Genomic DNA, 20,921 nt, shown 5'->3' with positions numbered 1-20,921 from the left:
ATGAAGTCAAGGTGATTCATGAAGGTTAAATTTGCCACACTTGAATGTGGCCATTGTCAGAGACATAGTGTTTCACAAATGTATTTGTATGAATTGATGATGTAATGTTTCTGTGACAGCGTATCTATGCCCGTCCAGAAGTAGGTGTGTTCACTACAGTCGCCTGTGCTACAGTTCTCCACCACAACACTTCGCCAGACTTCCTAGAAGAGGTACTGTGAATTTACATAGTGAATACACAAATTTCAAAAAATCACAAGCCTTGCTATGATGGCAGCTCCATATGCTGCATTAGTTTGTTATAATGAGTAATATCAAGTTTAAATGCATGCTTTAGTAGTTGATTGTGTGGATTTGTTTTAGTGCTGAAACTCTTTCAATTCTTTGTTGCAGGTGAAGATAGCTCTTCCTATACAGTTGCATGATAAACATCACATACTGTTCCGGTTCTATCATGTTAGTTGTGAAGGCTCAAAGTCCAATCGTAGTTCAACGTCTTCCATAAAAAAGCGAGACAATATTGAGACACCTGTGGGGTTCGCTTGGCTTCCTCTTCTGTCCCAGGGCAGGTCAGTTATTGAGAATCTATAGGATTAAACTTGTTTTAATGACCCCACTGACTGGGGCATCCATTTATTACTTTGTGCCTGTTCATCCCAATTTGTTGTGGCACCTGTGGAGCATTGTAGACACATAGAGATTTCTTTATCATTTAGTCAGTCAGTCTGTCTGTGTGGATCAAGTCACACTTTTACAATAAAACATTTGCAGATGACACATCTTCATTAGAATGCTAGTTCTGTTGAGGATTTTTATTCTGTGTAGGGGATTAATATTTCGCATTTTATTATCGCAGGTTCATGAATTCGTTGATTTGAATCATTTAACACCCCCACCCACCCACCCCCTTTCTCCATTGTATTTATTCATACAATACCTGTGAAATGAATTTCAAAAATTTTATGCTGCAGAAATTGAGAAGTCCCCAGAAAATCCAGTATTGAGAATTTGGATGTAGAATTGAAACTCTCGGTGGTTAAGAAAAAACATGCACAATATGCAGTGTGAAGGCTATCGAGGCAAACAAAGATGGGCATTTATCCCGTCTTTCATCAGTGTGGCTTTAGTGCATTTGTTAGTTATGTTGATGTTAATCATATTAAGTGACGTTTTTGTTTTGTCTCTGTAAAGTTTGAAATGACATAGATTCCAAAATGATGTTACTTGAATAAAAGAAATTAAAAAATAAAATCATGAGTTACACAAACATATGAATACATCATCAGGTGATTAATTAAGGGGAAAGGGAAATAGTAGCGAAAGAAAAAAAAGAGGGGGAAGGGAAGGGGAGAGAACCTAGGGAAATGGAGAGAGGAAAGGAAAGAAGTAGGAAAAGAAAAAAGAGGGGAAAGGGGAGAGGAAAAAAGGGAGCGGGAGAGAAAATAGGAGGGGGTGGTGGGAGAGATGGACCTCCTTGATTATGCAAATGTACATGGTGTATGTTGTAATGTCAGGGTTTTGGTAGCTATCTATAAAGCAGTACTCCAATGCTCCAATGTATATGTTCATTTTATGGTGAGTATGTCATTTACCCAAGCAATGGATATCAAAGTTCCATTGCTTACTTTGCATTAATTACCTGTCAGGTGCACACATGTAGAAAATCATCTGTTGAATATTTATTTCTGCTTTCAGAGTCACTGTAGGGGAGCAGAGTATACAAGTGGCAGCCTGTACAGCATTACCCAAAGACTACCTCTCAACCAAATCCCCGGACAGATCAGTATGTGGCAGTATTGTTACACTATCAGCAGTTCTTATTGAAATGTGTGTCTGACAGATTAGTATGTGACAGTATTGTTACGCTATCAGCAGTTCTTATTGAAATGTGTGTCTGACAGATCAGTATGTGGTAGTATTGTTACACTATCAGCAGTTCTTAGTATAACAACTGCAGCAGTGTACATTTTCATCATAGAGACACAAAACAATTTCACATTTCATTGTTTTTAAGTGTGGCATAGTTTAAATTAAAATTAAACTAGGGCAAATTTTCAAAGAGATTTTGATAGGGATGAAGAACAGTTCCTAGATTATTAGCTTGCATAGATCTTAAGAGTAAGAAGATGGATATAGTCTTTCAAATTGATAGGTCAAATGTCAAGGTCAAGAGAAATCTTTACCAAATTAGTTTCTGAATGTTATATGTTAATAAAATTGAAGTATTGCAGTTGCAAAGTCAGCAACAAGAGAAAATGTGAGATATCACTAACACTTTGATATTTATGTAAAGTCAGTTTGTACCGAAACTAATACATGCAAATTGAAATATCCCTCATACATTACAGGTTCCAGTACCAGATATCAAATGGGTAGACAATGGAAAAGCAATATTTAAAGTCAAAGTTCACCTTCATTCAACTGTGTACACAAAAGTAAGTTTGAAACCACTAAATAAAACAACATGATTTCTCTCTATAGTTGTGTCTTGGTTTTTTGAAGATTTTAATTAAAGATTTTAATTTTGTATTTACCTGTAAACGATGTCTTCAGTAGTGTTGACCAGTAAATGATGAGTATATAATGCTATTGATCTCACTGTTTCCTCTAGGATCAGCATTTACACAACTTTTTCTACCACTGTCAAAAGATTGAAAATGCCTTGATGTCTGGAGCTGATGTAGATAGCTTAAATAAGCTGAAGGTCAGTAGCGCATGTATAAGAAAACAATTGTGTAACTGTAATGTGATTGTAAAAGTACAAATTAGAACAGTACATATTGCTAAAATCACGTCTTTAACCATGAACAAGTATTCATTTCTATATCTTACCATTGTTTTAATCATGCAGTCTTGTGTATTATGCACTCACTTTCCTAATATATTGCTATCAAACTTAATGTAGGATCATTTATATGCAGGTATGGGACAAAAAATAAGACTTTTTATACTTCTATTTTTGGCAACCTTAATCAAGATCTTGAAATTCCACCAGGATTTCTTTTAAAAGTTACTTTGTCAAAAAATTGTTCCATGTTTGTAAACACCCTATATACCATATTGACATTTTCTGAATACTGTTGAAGATGTGCTAAATAGTCTATAACAATGTACACTGATATTTTTATTGTTATGGGTCTGCATCTGTCGTCATGTGCCCCGTGTAAAAAATTAAACATTTTTAACTTCCCGATAACTAACATTCCGATTCATTTCAAATTTGAAGCATCTTTGGGGGCATAAATTGTAAATCTCGGGACTCCTGCAGGGGCAGGACCTTAAGGGCAGAGCAAAAATTCACCCAAATTTTTAAATCTTCTCTACGTCACATCTGTAAGCAAAACTAAATAATAATCATGTAAAGTAGAAAGGCCTCTACCAAAATTGTAAATTTCATGATCATGGTAGGGGTTCTGACTCCAGAGTGGGGCCAAAGTTGGTATATAGTATTTATGTGTAAAACATTTAAATAACATCTTCTTTAATGCTATTCATACTATTAAATTGAAACAGATATTTAAAATTAGCAGGTAGCACTTTACCAAAATTGTAATTTCATGATCCCAGGGGTAGAGGTATTGATATCAGGGTGGGGCCAAAATTATTATAGTGATTATTGTCTTCATCATGTAAAAGACTTCTTTAATTTTGCTGATAATGTATAAAAAGGAAATGTATATTTAGATAAGCAGAAGGGACACGTACGAATATTGTGAATTATGCAACCCCTGGGTTGTGACTCTAGGATGGGTTTACAATAACATATATTATGTAAAGTCTTTCTATAGACTTGGGGGCATTTCTGTTGTAAGGACACATCTAGTTTTGTACTGCTGCAGAATATTAGAACTTAGCTTAGAAAATTATTATAGATTTCATTGTCCTTGAGGCTAGTGATACTTTTAACTAATACTCAGTTGACTGATAAGGCCTGTGGACAGAGATCTTGTTTATTTCTTAGACATTTGCTACATAAAAAGTATGTCAGTGTGAACTGTTGCAATGCATACCCTCATGTATTTTCAAAAATCAAAGTTATTTCTTTTATTTACATTCTACTTTCATATCTGTCGGAATTCTCTGGTCGTTAAAATAGACGTACTGTATTTATCAAGTAGTTCTGTATTCGTACACGCATTGTTTACAACTACAATATGTTCATGAGGAAATGCCAATCATTACAATTTGTGAAGATATCAAAAGGAAAAACATCGGAAATATAAATGTGTATATATCGCCTATTGTTCTACATGTATTTAGTATATAAAGATCTATATTAACCAAGAAAAATTTCTATGAGTATAATATGTATGTGGGTGCATATGATACACAAGATTTTCTATTTATTATTAATTATCCTTTTGGTTGAAATATGTCACATAACAGCTTGACAAGCCCACCATGGATTTGGAGAAAACCTTTCTATCAAATTCTACCAAGGTAACATTTCTTGTAGGTTTCACCTCCCACTTTATATCTGAAATCTGGATGATGAATGCATACCGAACAATATTTAACGCTTAACAGTTAATACTTAAAAGTGCATTTTGGAATGACCAATTGGTTATATTCTACATACCCTGAAAACAGTAAAATTTTGAGAATATTTGTTACACCTATAAAGGCAAAAACCCCATCTATATATTGAATACTATATATCATTGAACTGTGCATTTAATATTTGCCTTTTTTCTGGAATATTTCACATACAACCTTGCAAAAGAAATTTTCAAAGACAGATTTTAGAATTTGAGAATCGGTTTTCTGTGTGAAGTCCTCGTAGTGTGCTGTAGTTAGTGGACATTTCTTCACAATCACTGCATTTTTGCACACTAGTGTTTCTTTGTTAGTCATTTGATGTGCAAGTACCCCACAAATTTAATAGTATGAAGATTTTTCAACGGTATAAATTTTATGGCAGTAACTTTGAAACAAATGAGCTATTAATTTGTGTTTTGAGGTTTTTTCTGTTGAGGGGATAATGGTTAATGGGTATTTTGGTGATTTGCTTACAATGTTGAGGTCAAATTTCAAGCTTGAAAGCTCTAATACAGGCATGCCATTATAACCCAGGAATGAGATATGCTTCTAAGAACCTGCAAAATAATTTTCAGGAATAAAATAAAATATGTTTGATATTTCATAATATGATGAGGACAAGTCAAATAATTTGTCAAACCAACCACATTTTCCTTTCTTATGTTATTTGATAAGTAATTCTTTTAAATTGTTAAAAAGCTAATTTCTTTTTTCAGTCTCTTCATGCAGTAGATGTTTTGACCTATGTCCAGTTCTTGCCCACCCTGTTAAATCAGCTTTTCTCTCTCCTGGTGAAGACTATCAGTGATGATGTGGCGCTAAACGCTGTGAAGTATGTACAATATTACAGCCCTTAAGTTTCTCTTCTTGATCAGTTGCATTATACTAAGCACATTGCATTCAGTGATTAATAGAATCCCAGAGATGGAATTTCCCTATTACACACAAGTAAATCATGAAGGATTATTTTTCTCACATTTTATCTATAGTTTAGTGCATTTAGAAGCTTTGAGAATATTTAAAATCATCAAAATCCTCATTTTAACTTTAATGCAAAAGCTAATTAGACCATCAGAATTGAAATTTGAAGAATCCAAACAAAATATTTTTATACTTCTGCATGTATTATAAATTTTGGAAATATGACGTCATAATCAATTATGTTGCACGTAGCAGTGAAAGACCGAAAAATGTCACATTACTGTCTTACATGGGTAATGTTAGTCTCAAACTGGTGATAATGTGAGAAATTTTGGTGACACATTGGTGAATTTGTGAGAATTTAGGGATGGAGTAGGAATATGGTTCATCCAAGTATTACTCTGGGAAATTTCTGAAGGCTGTGTGAACACAGTTGATCCAAGCATTGATTCATGATATATTTGAAGGCTATGTAAATACAATTCATTGGAACAATGTTGTGTTTTTTTAGCAATGTTTTAGTAATCATTAAGAAAGCTTGGCTTGTATTTTTCTCAATTTGAATAAAAGCTATTGTACAGAAAAATTGAGGCATTGTTATTGTTAAATTTGTTTATTTCAGAGTTTTAATCCACATAGTGTCAGAGGTTTCTCTTGCTGATAAACAAGATGCCCTCAAAAGTTATGTCAAGGTTTGTTTATTTTGATATTTATTCTACTTGAAAATCATTTTCTCTAAGATTTTGTACATAATTCTTAATGAAGATGGACATGAAAGTTTTCCCTTGAAGTACATATAACTGACCTGCTTGAGTGAGCTAGATCAGAAAACCTTACTGTATCATATTACAATTACATGTATTTAATTAAAAAAAAAAATTAGATCGTAGAGAAGATCAGTGGTTATAATGAATTGCAAAATCTTGCATTTCCAATTTTTCCAGTGTCGTAAAATCTTGCATTTCCAATTCTTCCAGTGTCTTTGGTTACAGTACAAAATTTATAGATGGTACATCATTTGAATTTTTCCTCAATCAACTATCAACTCAAGAATTCTTTGTACAGATAGAATACTTTACATTTAGTCTCAGTTTGAGACCAATGTAATATACATTTAATGAAGACCTGATATTTGACTTACATCATATGAAGTCATGTATGCTGATTCAGGACTTGTCATTACAAGCATATATATTCTTCATGTAATTTGTACACGAGGTTACACTTTCTGAAAGTTAAAAGTGGATGTTTTAATTGTCTGTTCAAATAAGTTATACGTGTATGCTGTAGAATTACATGGTTATCGTAATAGTTTTAAGATTTATACTAGAGTTTTTGCTTTCAGTATGTATTCAGTCCTGACCCAATACCCAAAGGTTCTAAGAATATTAACACGGTGCATGAAGAGCTTGCAAAAAACCTGACTACCATCCTACGTCCGGCCAATGCTGACAATGTGGTGGTCTGCAAGTTCCTTAAATACTCCTGGTTCTTCTTCGAGGTCCTGATTAAGAGTATGGCTCTCTACCTCACAGACACCGACAGAATAAAGGTAAGAATGCTGCAGGCACTTTTAGAGATCTCTACCTCACAGACACCGACAGAATAAAGGTAAGAATGCTGCAGGCACTTTTAGAGATCTCTACCTCACAGACACCGACAGAATAAAGGTAAGAATGCTGCAGGCACTTCTAGAAATTTTTGATGTCTTATCTATTTAGGTCACCCGCCGAGTCACTTGATTAAGTGTCCTATTGCTTTTGGTCTTCATCCGTAGTGCATCATCTGTCATGCATTAACAATTGAACATTTTTAACTTATTGATGACTAACCTGCCAATTCTTTCCAAATTTCATATGAGCATCTTTGGGACAAGGGGGACATGAATAGTAAATTTCAGGACTCCTGCACCCTAGAGACTTAAGGGGCATGGCAAAAACTGCCAAAAATTTACCAATTTTAAAAAAATTCTCTACAAATGCACATCTGTAAGGAAAATTAAATTTGTAGTCATGTAGAACAAGACAGCCTCCACCAAAATTGTAAATTTTATGATCCTTGGGGTAGAGGTTCTGACTCCAGAGTGGGGCAAAACTTAGTGTATGTTGTTAATGTGTTAAACATTTAAATAGCATTTTCTTTAGTGCTATAGATACTATGAATTGAAACTGTCGTGAATGGATATTTAGAAGTAGCAGGTAGCCCTTTACCAAAATCATAAATTTCATGATCCCAGGGGTAGGGATTTTGATTCCAGGATGGGGCCAAAAATGGTCATATATAGTGATAAAATGTCTTTATCATTTTGAAGACTTAATTCTTTATTTTTGCTGATATTACATTTACACTGTATATAAAAACTAAATGCATATTTAGGAAAAGCAGAAAGGAACATACTAGAATTGTGAATTTCTTAATGCCAGTGTTTTGACCAGAGGGTGGGTCCAAAATAGTCATATGATATAGTGGTTATGTTACGGTAGTCATCATCATCATCATCTGTTTTTGATTATACAGGTCATGTATTAATCCACATGTCAAGGGTGTGACATGTCTCTCTGTCGAGAGTAAAGTCTTACTCACCACTCATGGCGATCCAGTGGGTTGATAGAGTCCATGTTCAAGGCTACAGTAAATGATCACGCTTCAGGAGTTGTCCCAAGAAAGCTTTGGTCTGCCTTGGTCCCGCTGTGCTCCAATGTTCATGCATGTGACCTGCGAGATCCAGATTGTGCTGCGCTCAACGTGTCCAAGCCATATCAGCCTGCCCAATTGGAGAACTTCAGCAATGTCTCTTATTTTGAGCCTAGATAGAAGAGTCTCAAAGTGGATGTCTTCTTCAGGCTTGACCAGGCAGGTTCATCTTATCATGACTCTGTTGTTACCTTGAAGGCGCTTGGTTGTGCTCGCTGATATTGCCCACGTTTCTGAACCATAGAGCATGACACTCCTCACACAGCTGGAGTAAACTTGACCTCTGATTGTAGCAGGGAGTTGCTTGTTTGTTAGGATAGGAAGTTGTTCTCTGAACTTTTTCCAGGCTGATTTGCTCCGCGATATGGCTGCTAGCTCACACCCTCTACCAGAAGACATGGTATCTCCGAGGTGGCAGAAGTCAGCGACCACGTCAAATGTGTCTCCATCAACCTCAACCTCACTTACTGGCCTACCGTCTATTGGTCTTGCTGTGCCCATAGAGTGTGGACATGAGTATTGTGTATTATTTAATTCCACTACAGTTCTTATGGACCCAGCAAGAGCAGTTGGTGCAGAAGATAGAGTTTCTTCCTGTTCCGCTTAGACATACTGAACATAAGTGTTTTCCTGATCTTCTAAGGGAGTTCAGGTTTGGTCCAACAATCATTACTTTGGTATTTCCCATGTTCACTCTTAGACCCTTTGCTTGGTTAGAGCATCACGCTCAAAATCACACAGCCTCTCACCTCTGTCGGCGTGGGTTCGAAACCCGCTCGCGCCAGTAAGTGAGAAAGTTTCCCAGTTTACTTTCGGAAGGTTAGTGGTCTCTTCCCAGGTACATTGTACATTCTCTCTTCCACCAATAAAAACTGGGCACCACCAGATAACTGAAAAATTGTTGAGTGGAGCAGAAAACATCAATCAATCTTCCAGGTGGTGATTCTGTCAACTAGTGCCTCTAGTGAGGTGTCGACAATGGCAAGGTCGTCAGCATACAAGAGCTCCCAGGGGCAGCCAGTGCGCAGCTCGATTGACAAAGCTTTCAGGATGATGATGATGAAGAGCAGCAGGCTCAGTACAGAACCCTGATGCACACCTACTCTGAAAGCATCACTTTATCCATCTCCAGCACACACACAACTCTTAGCATCTGAGTACATCGATTGTACCATCCGTTCCAGCCATTCCTTAACACTCCGCTTTCGCATGACCCACCAGATTAAATTCCCTGGCACTCGATCAAAGACTTTCTCGAGGTCGATAAAAGTCATATAAAGGGTTTTGTTCGCGGCCTAGTGCTTTTCTTTGTCGGATGATGAAGATGGTGTCGATTGTAGTATATTATGTAAATAATCTGTCATCAGTGTGGACACTTTTAGGGGTATTTGTGTTTTTTAAAACACATATTGTTGTCTGCAAAATTTAGCATTTTATGCAAAATTTAGCTTGGATATGTAGAACATGAAAATTATCATAGATTTCATATCCCTTGGGTCTAGTGATACTTTTGAGCCTTTTGTATTGAAGTGTGACAGCTGGGTGGAGCAGTACTGATTACAGCTGGGTGGAGCAGTACTGATTACAGCTATATGGAGCAGTACTGATTACAGCTCTGTGGAGCAGTACTGATTACAGCTGTGTGGAGCAGTACTGATTACAGCTCTGTGGAGCAGTACTGATTACAGCTGTATGGAGCAGTACTGATTACAGCAATGTGGAGCAGTACTGATTACAGCTGTGTGGAGCAGTACTGATTACAGCAATGTGGAGCAGTACTGATTACAACTGTGTGGAGCAGTACTGATTATAGCTGTGTGGAGCAGTACTGATTACAGCTATGTGGAGCAGTACTGATTAAAGCTGTGTGGAGCAGTACTGATTACAACTGTGTGGAGCAGTACTGATTACAGCTGTGTGGAGCAGTACTGATTACAGCTATGTTGACCAACACACTGCTGATAAAACATAGGTGCTCATGAACACAAACAAAGGACTGAATGATCAGCATGGCTTTTAACCCACCTTTTTATTGTATGCATTTCCTATCAGAGGAATTAACTGTGCATTAAAACTGATGTTTTTGATTTGCTGATGCCATCAATTAGCCAATACATGTATAATTAAAATCTAGGAGAGGTACATTTATTTTGTTGATAACTAGCCAATATTTCACTGAAATATTGAATGATATCTATGCTGGTTCATAATTTACAAGACAAGGCATATCTTTTGAAATTATGGATCATAAATAATTTGAGATGCTTAAAAATTTTTTTAAAGCATTTCACTTGAATGTGATTTTCCTATAGGTAAATTAAAATGAACTAATAATAGAATCGATACAATGTAAGAAAACCTGTCTTGCATTTTGATAATTTCACAATATACTTGACAGTTTGTACCAGTGTTTGAAATAACCGTGCGTTGACTGCCTGAGACACATCAATTTTGCAGTCGGCGAACACATTTCTTTTTAGAGATGCCCAACCTACAAAATTATATATGATCGGGATCAAAGTTATAGCCACATAATCGCTTTACTAGTAATATTAGAAAATAGTTATCAATAAAAGTAATTTCAAAAACAGTAATTATTTCCCCAGAGGTAGTACATGTAGGTCTTTGGCAGAGCTTACAATTTTTACAAGCAATCAGCCTGGCATGTTTTTCAGCGAGTTTGAAACACTCGTTTATACCAATGCAGTTGTTTAATTTGAAGGCTTTGTTGTACAGCTGTGAAAGTAATGTCAGCAATATACAGCAGCCTCCATTTACAATTAATTCGGATACAACAGAAGACTGCATATAACAAAATTATTTTTAGGTCTCAACTAATTTGTTTTTCTTTTACCATTGGTTACAGTTGCATCAAAAGTAATTATCCAGAAATTCACATTCTGTGGAAGTCATCAGCTTATTTTATTTTTGCATGTTACAGATGCCGCGGAATGAGAGATTTACTGCTGATTATCAGTTCCGAATACAGAACCTACTGCAAACACTGACACCTAATATCATCCAGAAACAAAGAGAGATGCCCAGGGAAACAAAGATGGCCAATCAAAGTTTAGCCATGTTTGTGAAGGTAACAAATCAAAATTATTTAGAATACACTGTATGCATATTGATATGAATGGTTGTTATGAAGTTAATTTTATTGTTCAAAGGTTCAGTAAAAATAACGAAATATGAATACAATTTATTTATGAACGTAAAAGTTTTGATTTTCGTGTGTGTCTTATTGTAGAGCTGCTTCACTCTCATGGACAGAGGCTTTGTTTTCAAGAACATAGCAGCTTATGTTGAACAATTTGGACCAGGGGATTCTAAGGTTTGCCTTGTTTATTAGGTCACCTGAGTCACTCAGGTGACCAATTGTTATTGGTCATCAACTATCAATGTCAATAGCTAGTGATATTTTTAGGTCACCTGAGTCAACTCAGGTGACCTATAGCAATACGGAAGTTCCGAGTTCCCCAAGAATTATTTCCCTTTGTCGAACTCTTCCGTAAATTATGACGTAAAATATGATGACAGTGGGTACATTTGCTAATTTACTATCGTTGTATTATTTCTTAAAAGATGATGTCCAGAGTTTGAGACCATCCTATCTCAGGGGAAAGGCAACTTTAGTGAGTTTATGAGTATTGGATAACAAAATGGCTCAAACAAATACTGTTAATTGCCATCTTTCTTTGATAAAAGCGTCACTCATGTAGTAGAGGAAACGAATAATGATTTAATAGCCAGGTTGATGATCTTATTCAAATAGATTATGCTTGATATGGCCAGAATATACATACCAGTGATTGATATAAACAAAAGTTGCGCTTTTATTACATTAATCGTACGTAATCGTTATGTACAATGCCAGTCTACGATATAATGTATACATTGTGTACCCACCATACGTTATAAAATGCGAAAGAGTTCGACAAAGGGAAATAATTTTTGTGTAACTCGGAACTTGCGTATTGGTTGTCATCCGTCGTGCGTTAACAATTGAACATTTTTAAAGAGGTATGCTACACCAGAGAAATTTGATGTAGATGAAAAGTGGAGGATATGTATAGCAATATTTTGAAGTTGAAATTTTTCAAATTTATTTTTGTCAAAAAATACAGTTTTAGTAGAAGATAATCTGAAAAAAAAATTAAAACCCCTGTTGGACTCGAACCTGCGACCTGTAGTTCAGCAGTCGGTATGCTAACCTACTGAGCTACTCGGCTAGGTATGTAAATTGAAAAGGAAAAGTCAAATATTGATGATATTGATTTTGTCCTCCATGTTTTTAAAGGAAGTCAGCCATTATGATGATGTAGAGTACCTCCTTAACTTCTTCCAGGGCTTGAATTTAACTTTTTATATCACCAATCCAACCGGACTGATAGGGTATAGTTTCAACCAGTCCGCAGAAAAAATTTACCAGTCCACCAGAGTTTTTCAGAATTAAACATATTTCATTCATGTTATTAAAATAAAATAACAGAATTTAACTTGTTATGCCTCAGACAATATTGTAACACGTATGTTAGATTTATATTTACTAATCTGGTTCATCTGATATCTACAGAGGAATTCCAAATGTGTGTTTAAGATTCCATAAGTATGTTTTCCAAAATGACGTTTTAGAAAATTGACCAGTCCCATCGGACTGACTTTTAACCAGTCACAGACTGATTTTCATATAGGAAATCAGAACCAGTTCTTTTTATGAAATAAAAGCGATTTAAATGAACCTATATTGTCTTTTTAGAGCAGAGATCATAGTTAATTTATAAAGAGGAATAAGAGCTTATATTAGGAAACATAAAAAATTGGATGTTGGTTTTGATTTCAGTCCCTGTATGAACTGAAGTTTGAGTTTTTGAGTGAAGTATGCTCCCATGAACACTACATTCCTCTCTGTCTTCCAATCATGAGGAAGGGCATGATCAAATCTTTCAAAGGTAGGTAGTTATGTCTTAAAGAATGAGAATTCTGAATGTCATTTGTCTGCAGTGAATTTGTGGAATTGGAATGTTGAAAATGAGATTTGAAAATCATTTTATGTCTTATAAAACTGTAATTCAGTTTGAAAATATGTGTAACTTTATTGTTTATAGTAGGTTTGTAGTATAGTAACTGTATTTTCGTGTTGAAAATCTGTAGTCTGACAAATGTGAGTTATGATACAATACAAAATAATGAGAGGAGAAATCTGTGTTCGTTTTGAGTACAAGTGTTGCCTTTAATCATAATTGTGAAGTCTTGTTGCATTTGTGTGACCTTCTTTTTCCATGCTGCAACAGAGATCAAATTAGAAGGTAAACTTACACAATTTTATTTAGTATGCAGGTCTTGAAGAAACAATGGACAGTTCTTCCCAATCATTGGCTGCTCTAAACATTAGCTTACGTAGCTTTTAGTGTCCCTTGTCATGCCTTGTTTTTAGAATGTTTGTCTGTTTGGTACATACTGTGCAGTCATAAAATACCTGAATTGACCTTAAAAAACCATTGATAGTTGAATGCATATTCAATTAATATTCTAGACATTTGTTTGAATTAGATAAACCAGATTTTGTGAAACTAACACAATCCCAGTCAATAGAGGGTTTGGTTGCACACTGTTCTTACTCTAGATAACTTTTCTTTTCTACTTTCTTTAGGACATTTTTGTAAGTTGGCTATTATAAAAAACTATACATTTATGATACTAATTAAAATTGTGGTGTTTGTGTTTCATGTTAATATGTTATATGATATAGTCTAGAATCTGTATTTCATTTATAATCATGGGGGTCATTTTGCTCAACATGAACGTTTGTGAGGAAGTCAATGGACAGGAAATCAATAGAAATGTATTTTGTAAATAAATCAAATGCCATGATTTTCTCATAGATTTGCATGGTAAGTTTTTCCAATATCATAAAAATGCCATATTTTACAGCTTTTTCTGTACTTGAAGTGGAGGGCTTTTAGGCCAAAGGAAAGCTTAGCTTGAATATTTAGGCAAATTGAAGATTTTGAGGTGTATTAAGGTGTATGAAAATGATGCGCAGTGTGATTGATGCCTGATACACAAATATACAACAATGTACATCAAATATATCAAGTTAACAGCATGCTGCGTGATTAACAAGTTTTGAATGTAAAACTAACCACAGAATGGGATTCCCTTATGTCCCATTGGACTATTGTGTGAAGAAGAAAACAAACCATGATAATACTATCAAATTCAATGTAACTGTGTGTATATATATAGGAGCTTTAATCACTCATTGTATTAATAATCAAATCAAACTTTCTAGCAATTAATGGAACTCTCTAATATAATGTGTATACTTGTATCAGTTTAGAATATGAATGATAAAATACTACGAGTTAATTTTTAAAAAGAAATAGGTGATGAGTTAGGGAGTAACGTTTTCTCATTTGTTATTTGCAATCGTTCAAGCTGATTTAACGGTTATAATCTCAAGTTTTACTGGCTCTGTTAATGCGTCGTCAGTAAAACAGATGTTTGCAACCATTAAATTAGCATCAACAGTCACAAATAACAAATGAGAAAATAGTTATTCCTATTCTAATGTAATTTATGCATTTTTGGCCGGGTTGCACAATGTGCATCCAGCTTATAGTGTTGTGAATGGCAGGTGGGCATCCTGTAATAGGGTATCTATTTTGTGTTAACTCCTCCCACACCTCTAACTTGACATTCCTCAAACTTTGCACAGTTGTTATGGACACATTGAAGATGAGCATGTGTCTTTTTGAAAGTAATCAGACATTTTAAAAAAAAAATTTACATGTAGTTGAACTTTTTCATTTTTTAATCATGTCTTGAATAGACGGTACCTATTTTTGTAATTGACTCCTCTTACAGCATTTATTCGACATCATCAAAGCAACCCGGCCATTTCTGTTTTTTAATTTCTTTCGATGTTTATGTCTTGCTTTGTTGAGTTTGCTGTTTTGTTAAATGAAATATGGCATGAAATGTTTATTCATGATTTTTGTTTATTATGTTATGCATCATTATATTATAATGACATCACAATGGAAAGCTTTCCATCTTGTTAATGTTCATTTGACTACCTCAAACATCAGTACATTAGCCAATCAAAATGCAGGTTACCAAACAGTTGCATAATTTCAATGTATCATTATTTTAAAAAAAATCTTTTATATACCATTTCTTATTTATAATTATTTCAAGTCTCTTCATTATGGTGTTTCAAAATATAGGAATAAAGATAAAATATGTCAATCTCTCTCTCTCTCTCTCTCTCTCTCTCTCTCTCATCAAGATATGGGCTATATGACATGATGGAAAGTTACAGGGTACTCTGTGGTCAGAAGGACACTTGATGTTGGTTCAAAATAAAGCAATCAATTATAAAGTTAATACATGTAGTCTGCTTACTTTAGGAGATGTAATTTCAGATTAACCGTATTTAATTCCCTTTGATTATTGAAATACGTAAATGTGTGCAGATGAATCTGTAACATGGCCGCTGTAATGATCCGTTTTGGTACAGTTCTCTGTACCCTTTCAGTTTGAAATTTTATGTATCAATGGGAGGAAATAATGATAAACATGAAAACCATCATTTTACACATTTCTTCATCTTTATGCAAGTGGAATCAGGACAGCTTATGTCAAAGACAACTTGCCCATGCATAAAAAAAAGTTTCAAGATTTTATGGTTCTGAATTTAAAAAATTTCTTTTAAATTTTTGGAAGGTAGTCAATTTTCATTCAGGACTAGGGTCCTTTTATGAATTGGACCCACATGTAGTGAATTTAACCCCTGAAAGTTCAGATAAAGTTACTGTGAATGGTTCGAGTATTTATTGATTGATTTAATGAAAAATTTATTTTTGACAGATCTGAAATGTGATTACACACTCTCTGAGGAGTTCCGAAAGAACCATTACCTGGTAGGGTTACTTCTACAAGAAGTGAAGATGTGTATGAATGAGCCAAAGGAGGTCCGAAGGCATGCTATTCACTTACTGAGGAATCAGATAGCCAAGCATTCCTTTGATGACAGATACACATCCAAGGTACAGATGAGCTAGATTTTGTTGGAAATAATTTAATTGTTCAGCTGTAAGTTAATTCATGTGTAATCCAATCGTTTCTGATCAAGACATTAACTTTTCCAAAATTTGATGAGTTAGGTTTCACAACATTTGTGAGTGTTGCTGCTTTATCTACAACCCAGTTTGTGAATTTGATTAATTCAGGAAAGACACGAGGGTGTTTTTTTTAAGTGTCTTTTGTGAGTTTTGAAAGGACTAAACTCAAGTTGGAGAAAGTAAGTTATAAACAAGCAAAAGTTGTGGAACCTGTTTCTTCCATTACACAGCATCTTTGGCGATTACTGGTCAAAGGTCAGAATGAAAGAACACAATCACATGTGAGACAATACTAAAATGAAGTGATTTGAAAAACATTGTATCAATGGTATATATTAGGATTAGGCACAAATTCTGAAAACATATTTTGACCTATCCCGGTAGCATATTGCAGTAATGGCAGAACATACATGTACTTGCAAGTAGTCAAAAAGTGTCAATATTTTCATTTTTCAGACTCTACAAGGAAGAATTGCTGCCCTGTATTTGCCTTTGATTTCCATATTGATGGACCACAAGCACCATCTAGTGGATGATCCCAATGCCCCACCCCCTCAACAAGCCCCCACCATAGTTGTGAATGGAGATGTTCAGTCTGGCAAACAAGAGAGCAGGCCCAGAACACCTCAAATGCCCCAGAAATCAGTCACATTTGATACCCCAGCTACACAGAGGGAATCCAAAGTGTTTGCACTAATAGCAGGACATGGTACTATTTTTGTATTTTCGTTCCTAAAGGGTGATCGTTAAGAACAGTGTATGTGTGCTGAATACTTGATTGTTGTAGGAAGTGCTAGATCAACTATAATGTATGCTGATAATTTTTAGAGTTAAAATTGACGTGATTAAGAGTTTCTTGTCAGTGTTTCAACATTCAGAATGAATTGACCTGTAATTATATGTTTTGGAGTTTTGTATTGGTTGGTTTGACTTTTGTAGGAGCACCAATGCAGAGTCTGTCAGATATGAAAGCCCAAATGATGAATGGTTCAGCTGGTTCTCTGTCACGAACAAACAGTACTTCTTCTGTAGACAGAGCCGAAGGCAAACCCACAGAGAAAGTGCACAGGAGGTGTGTTTTTGTTACTAAAGAGCATTTGATTATTTATAGGAATTGTCTTTAATATGAGTGGACCAGTGAATTCTAGATATATATATTGATATCCTGATTTTAAATATTTACATGTGTGTGTATATTTATATATATATATATATATATATATATATATACAGTGGAACCCCGTTATTACGTTTTCCATTTTGTCACGATAAAATAACGTAATACCGGGGGCAACGTAATAAACGTTCCCAGTTAAATCCGTTAAAAATATCATTTGGAAATTGTATATCGTCCGTTGGTACTCCGTGAAGGGGTGTGTGAATATATCTTTACTGTTTCTTTGTTTAAAAGACTATTATACTTTGTTTTATTTACATCTTATCTTTAATGTCCGTAATTCTTCATGTTCTTATCCCTTTTCTTTATTTCTGGTGTAGGATACATAAGGATGTTTTGATAAACGTTGTTTTTTCTGCATTCGTTTGGACCGCCATTTTGTTCAACTTTAGAACAATGCGTTCATGTAAATTTCTATCAATAACTCGTTCCGGTTCGTATTCAACATTCGTATTAAAAAAATAACAAAACATCGTTTTATTAAGTTCTCTAATTACACAATACACAACACAATAAAAAACATCCCACCCCAAAACAACAAAACTATAGACAAAAAACGCACACGATACCCAACACTTACACACTTTTCTCACCAACGATAAACACGGAGAACAATTTAAGCGCAACCCACATAAAAAAAAAAATATAATGATGCACGAAGATTTCATTTATAACGCTAAATGATGGCACTAAAATCACGTGCGCATCAAGGGATTTTAGAATATTCACTGAGGTAAATGCCGTGCGCGAATTGGCCGATAACAGAGGACAGTTTGATTGGTGTATGTATGGACGAGATTTACGAACACCCAAGCTGCATGTCCAAACAACAGACAATTTTTTAATTGACCACCTTTCGTCACCTATGTCCAAGAAGTTACCCAAGCGGTTTTAACAATGCTACGATAAATCTTGTCTTTCATGTTCGGTACCAAAGCTGTCCGTAAATAGAGTTTTAATAGCGAAGGTAATCACACTATGCTGAACACTCAGGTGGTTGAGAAATTATTTCTTCGATTATCAAAATATGAAAAATGAAGTAAATTTCATAGAGTACAATGTCTAAATAAACATTATTTAATTGTTTATCACTGGCTTCGATACGAGGTATTCACCTGTATTGATGTCGCTAGATCTATCGAAGCATGATCAGTCAAGCGTCTCTAATCCCCAAACAGACCAGGAAATTTACGTGGTGACTGCCTCAGACAGTCAAGGTGTGAATGGCTTATTATTTTGAGAATCATTATTGAATAATTAGGGGTTTATTACGTTTTTGTCGGAATTTTTACAACGTAATACCGAGTCCCGGCATCTTTGGGCAACGTAATAACGAGGTCTATTTTATATAGGTTTGTTAAGAAATGGTTTTGTGCTTTGAAATTCCAACGTAATATGCGGACTAACGTATTAAAGGGGGAACGTAATAACGGGGTTCCACTGTATTTACTAAACATGGTCAATTTGAACAGAACATTTTTTCAAGTTCTGAAGGACTAGTTAATTTTTGAAGTTACTTCCAGATTTTCACAAAGGAAACAACGTTATGGCCAGGTGAAAAGGTGATGCTAAAATGATGATCAAATGATGATGATTTATTCAATTTAACCAACTGAAATTACTACAAATACTAAATATTATTAAATATCTATTGTTTGGGGTCTACAAATTCGCTGCAAAGGACTAAATTATTATTTTTATATAATTTTTTCCAACTGTATTCACTATTATCATAGTACATTTCAAATAATTAGTGAGTTACTAAGCACCATTAGAAATCAGTATAGTGGAACCATGCTCTTTTCTTGTTCTTTTTCTCGTTATATACAAATTTATAAACTGTCTGCAGATGCAGACTAGGTTTAGGTTTGGAAACAAAATGTAAATATTTCTATATGCATACATTGTATATACATCATGTACATAATTATGAATGTATTTCTGAAGTTATATACACATATCAAACAAATAAACAGAGTGTAAAGGATGAGTTTTGAAAAGGAATATGGAACTAATGTGTTAATAGATTGCTGTGGTGTGTGTTAAAACTGTTCATTATTCATTATCCCATCATCGGATTTTTTTTTTTCTATATATAAAAATATTCCCTCTACAATTGAGCTGTGTGTATTCTAGTGTTTTCATAATACACATTTCTGTTGATGTGTACAACAATTTCAGAACACCTTCCAGCCAGAACATTAAAGACTCTGCATCTGATATCTCAGCAACCCCCAAACCTACCCAGATCTTAATGAAATATCAGAAGCTAGACATCATGGAGGTCAAAGATCTATTGCTGAGTTTCCTTCACATCATCAAGTACCTGCCAGAGGGTAAAAGTCTACTGCAAATCTGGGAGCTTCAATTTAAAGAATGGAATAATCTGCTACAAGTCTAAAACCTAATCAGTGACAATGATCAACTAATTCTGATACCCAATTCTATATATATTTTATCTGAGTTTTTGGTGATGAATGTAAGTTGCACACAACAAAATCATGCTTTGAAGTTTTATATTATGTACGTTTAATATAGCTTGTCAATTTCAGATATTCTTCTGGGATGGTTCCACAATTCTTCAGAATTTGATATTATTGATTTCTTTAGTATATTAGAGTAAGTACTTTCTTATATTGCTATGTACAGTTTACACTGCATTGAATTAAACTGTGTTATTGTGGTAGTGTTGGATACACGACCTTCCTATCAGCTCTGGCTTGTGAGTTAATCCTTTGGATCAATCGGCAGAGGTCCTGGGTATAATCCTCAACAGAGACCTAAGACAGTCTCTGTTACATTTGGCACCCATGTTGAGATCAAGGTACTCTCTTGGGGGTGAGAGTGATTGCCCCTAGAACATGTATTGTTATGTAATATTTACAGAATATCTATTTAATTTGATTTCAGAGTCTGTTTAAGGAATTTCCAATACCAAGGAAAGAAGAAAATTGTTGACCTGAGGTATGTATGTTTGATTTTACTCATTGTCTTTTCTGTACAAATTTATGAGACTGGTTTTCCGATCTAGGAACATCTTGACTTCAGACCGTGTACATAACATTGGATTTACCCGACTTGTGAGGCTTAAATATTTTAGGCCAATGTGCTATCCATCATGCATTAACAATTGAAAATTTTTAACTGCTCCATGATAATTGTCATTCCGATTCTTTTCAAATTTGGTATGAAGCATCTTTGGGACAAGAGGGACATAAATTGTAATTTCAGGACTCCACCCCTGGGGCCTTAGGGGCAGTGTGGGACAAAAATTTACCAATTTTCAAAAATAATTTCTACTTCCAAACATGTGTAAGAAAAACTAAATGCAAAGTGATGTTGAGCAGGAAGTCCTCAACCAAAATTATAGATTTCATAATCCCCGGGGTAGAGGTACTGACTCTATGGTAGGGCCAAACTTGGTCTATAGTGTTTATTTGTAAAATATATGAATAATTTGT

General features: G+C 34.8%; 1 protein-coding gene across 25 annotated transcripts in view; it reads left to right on the top strand.

The window, feature by feature from the left end:
• Nucleotides 1-20,921, top strand: part of LOC125657522 (dedicator of cytokinesis protein 9-like) — a 98,186-nt gene that overhangs the window by 37,219 nt on the left and 40,046 nt on the right. For 19 of the 25 annotated variants that reach the window (XM_048888145.2, XM_048888144.2, XM_048888154.2 and 16 more), the window contains 19 exons: nucleotides 120-212; nucleotides 394-569; nucleotides 1,696-1,783; nucleotides 2,349-2,435; nucleotides 2,612-2,704; nucleotides 4,387-4,440; nucleotides 5,256-5,371; nucleotides 6,083-6,152; nucleotides 6,806-7,012; nucleotides 11,096-11,242; nucleotides 11,405-11,488; nucleotides 12,998-13,106; nucleotides 13,449-13,463; nucleotides 16,030-16,208; nucleotides 16,740-16,992; nucleotides 17,223-17,355; nucleotides 19,642-19,796; nucleotides 20,013-20,079; nucleotides 20,371-20,424. In XM_048888145.2, coding sequence (XP_048744102.2) covers nucleotides 120-212; nucleotides 394-569; nucleotides 1,696-1,783; nucleotides 2,349-2,435; nucleotides 2,612-2,704; nucleotides 4,387-4,440; nucleotides 5,256-5,371; nucleotides 6,083-6,152; nucleotides 6,806-7,012; nucleotides 11,096-11,242; nucleotides 11,405-11,488; nucleotides 12,998-13,106; nucleotides 13,449-13,463; nucleotides 16,030-16,208; nucleotides 16,740-16,992; nucleotides 17,223-17,355; nucleotides 19,642-19,796; nucleotides 20,013-20,079; nucleotides 20,371-20,424 — 2,180 coding nt within the window. The remainder of the gene's footprint in view (nucleotides 1-119; nucleotides 213-393; nucleotides 570-1,695; nucleotides 1,784-2,348; nucleotides 2,436-2,611; nucleotides 2,705-4,386; nucleotides 4,441-5,255; nucleotides 5,372-6,082; nucleotides 6,153-6,805; nucleotides 7,013-11,095; nucleotides 11,243-11,404; nucleotides 11,489-12,997; nucleotides 13,107-13,448; nucleotides 13,464-16,029; nucleotides 16,209-16,739; nucleotides 16,993-17,222; nucleotides 17,356-19,641; nucleotides 19,797-20,012; nucleotides 20,080-20,370; nucleotides 20,425-20,921) is intronic. The other 6 variants (XM_056149324.1, XM_048888141.2, XM_048888156.2 and 3 more) reach the window with 3 other exon arrangements.

Source organism: Ostrea edulis, chromosome 9 (assembly GCF_947568905.1).
Source record: "Ostrea edulis chromosome 9, xbOstEdul1.1, whole genome shotgun sequence".
Lineage (NCBI taxonomy): Eukaryota > Metazoa > Mollusca > Bivalvia > Ostreida > Ostreidae > Ostrea > Ostrea edulis.
This window is presented reverse-complemented; position numbering and strand designations above follow the sequence as displayed.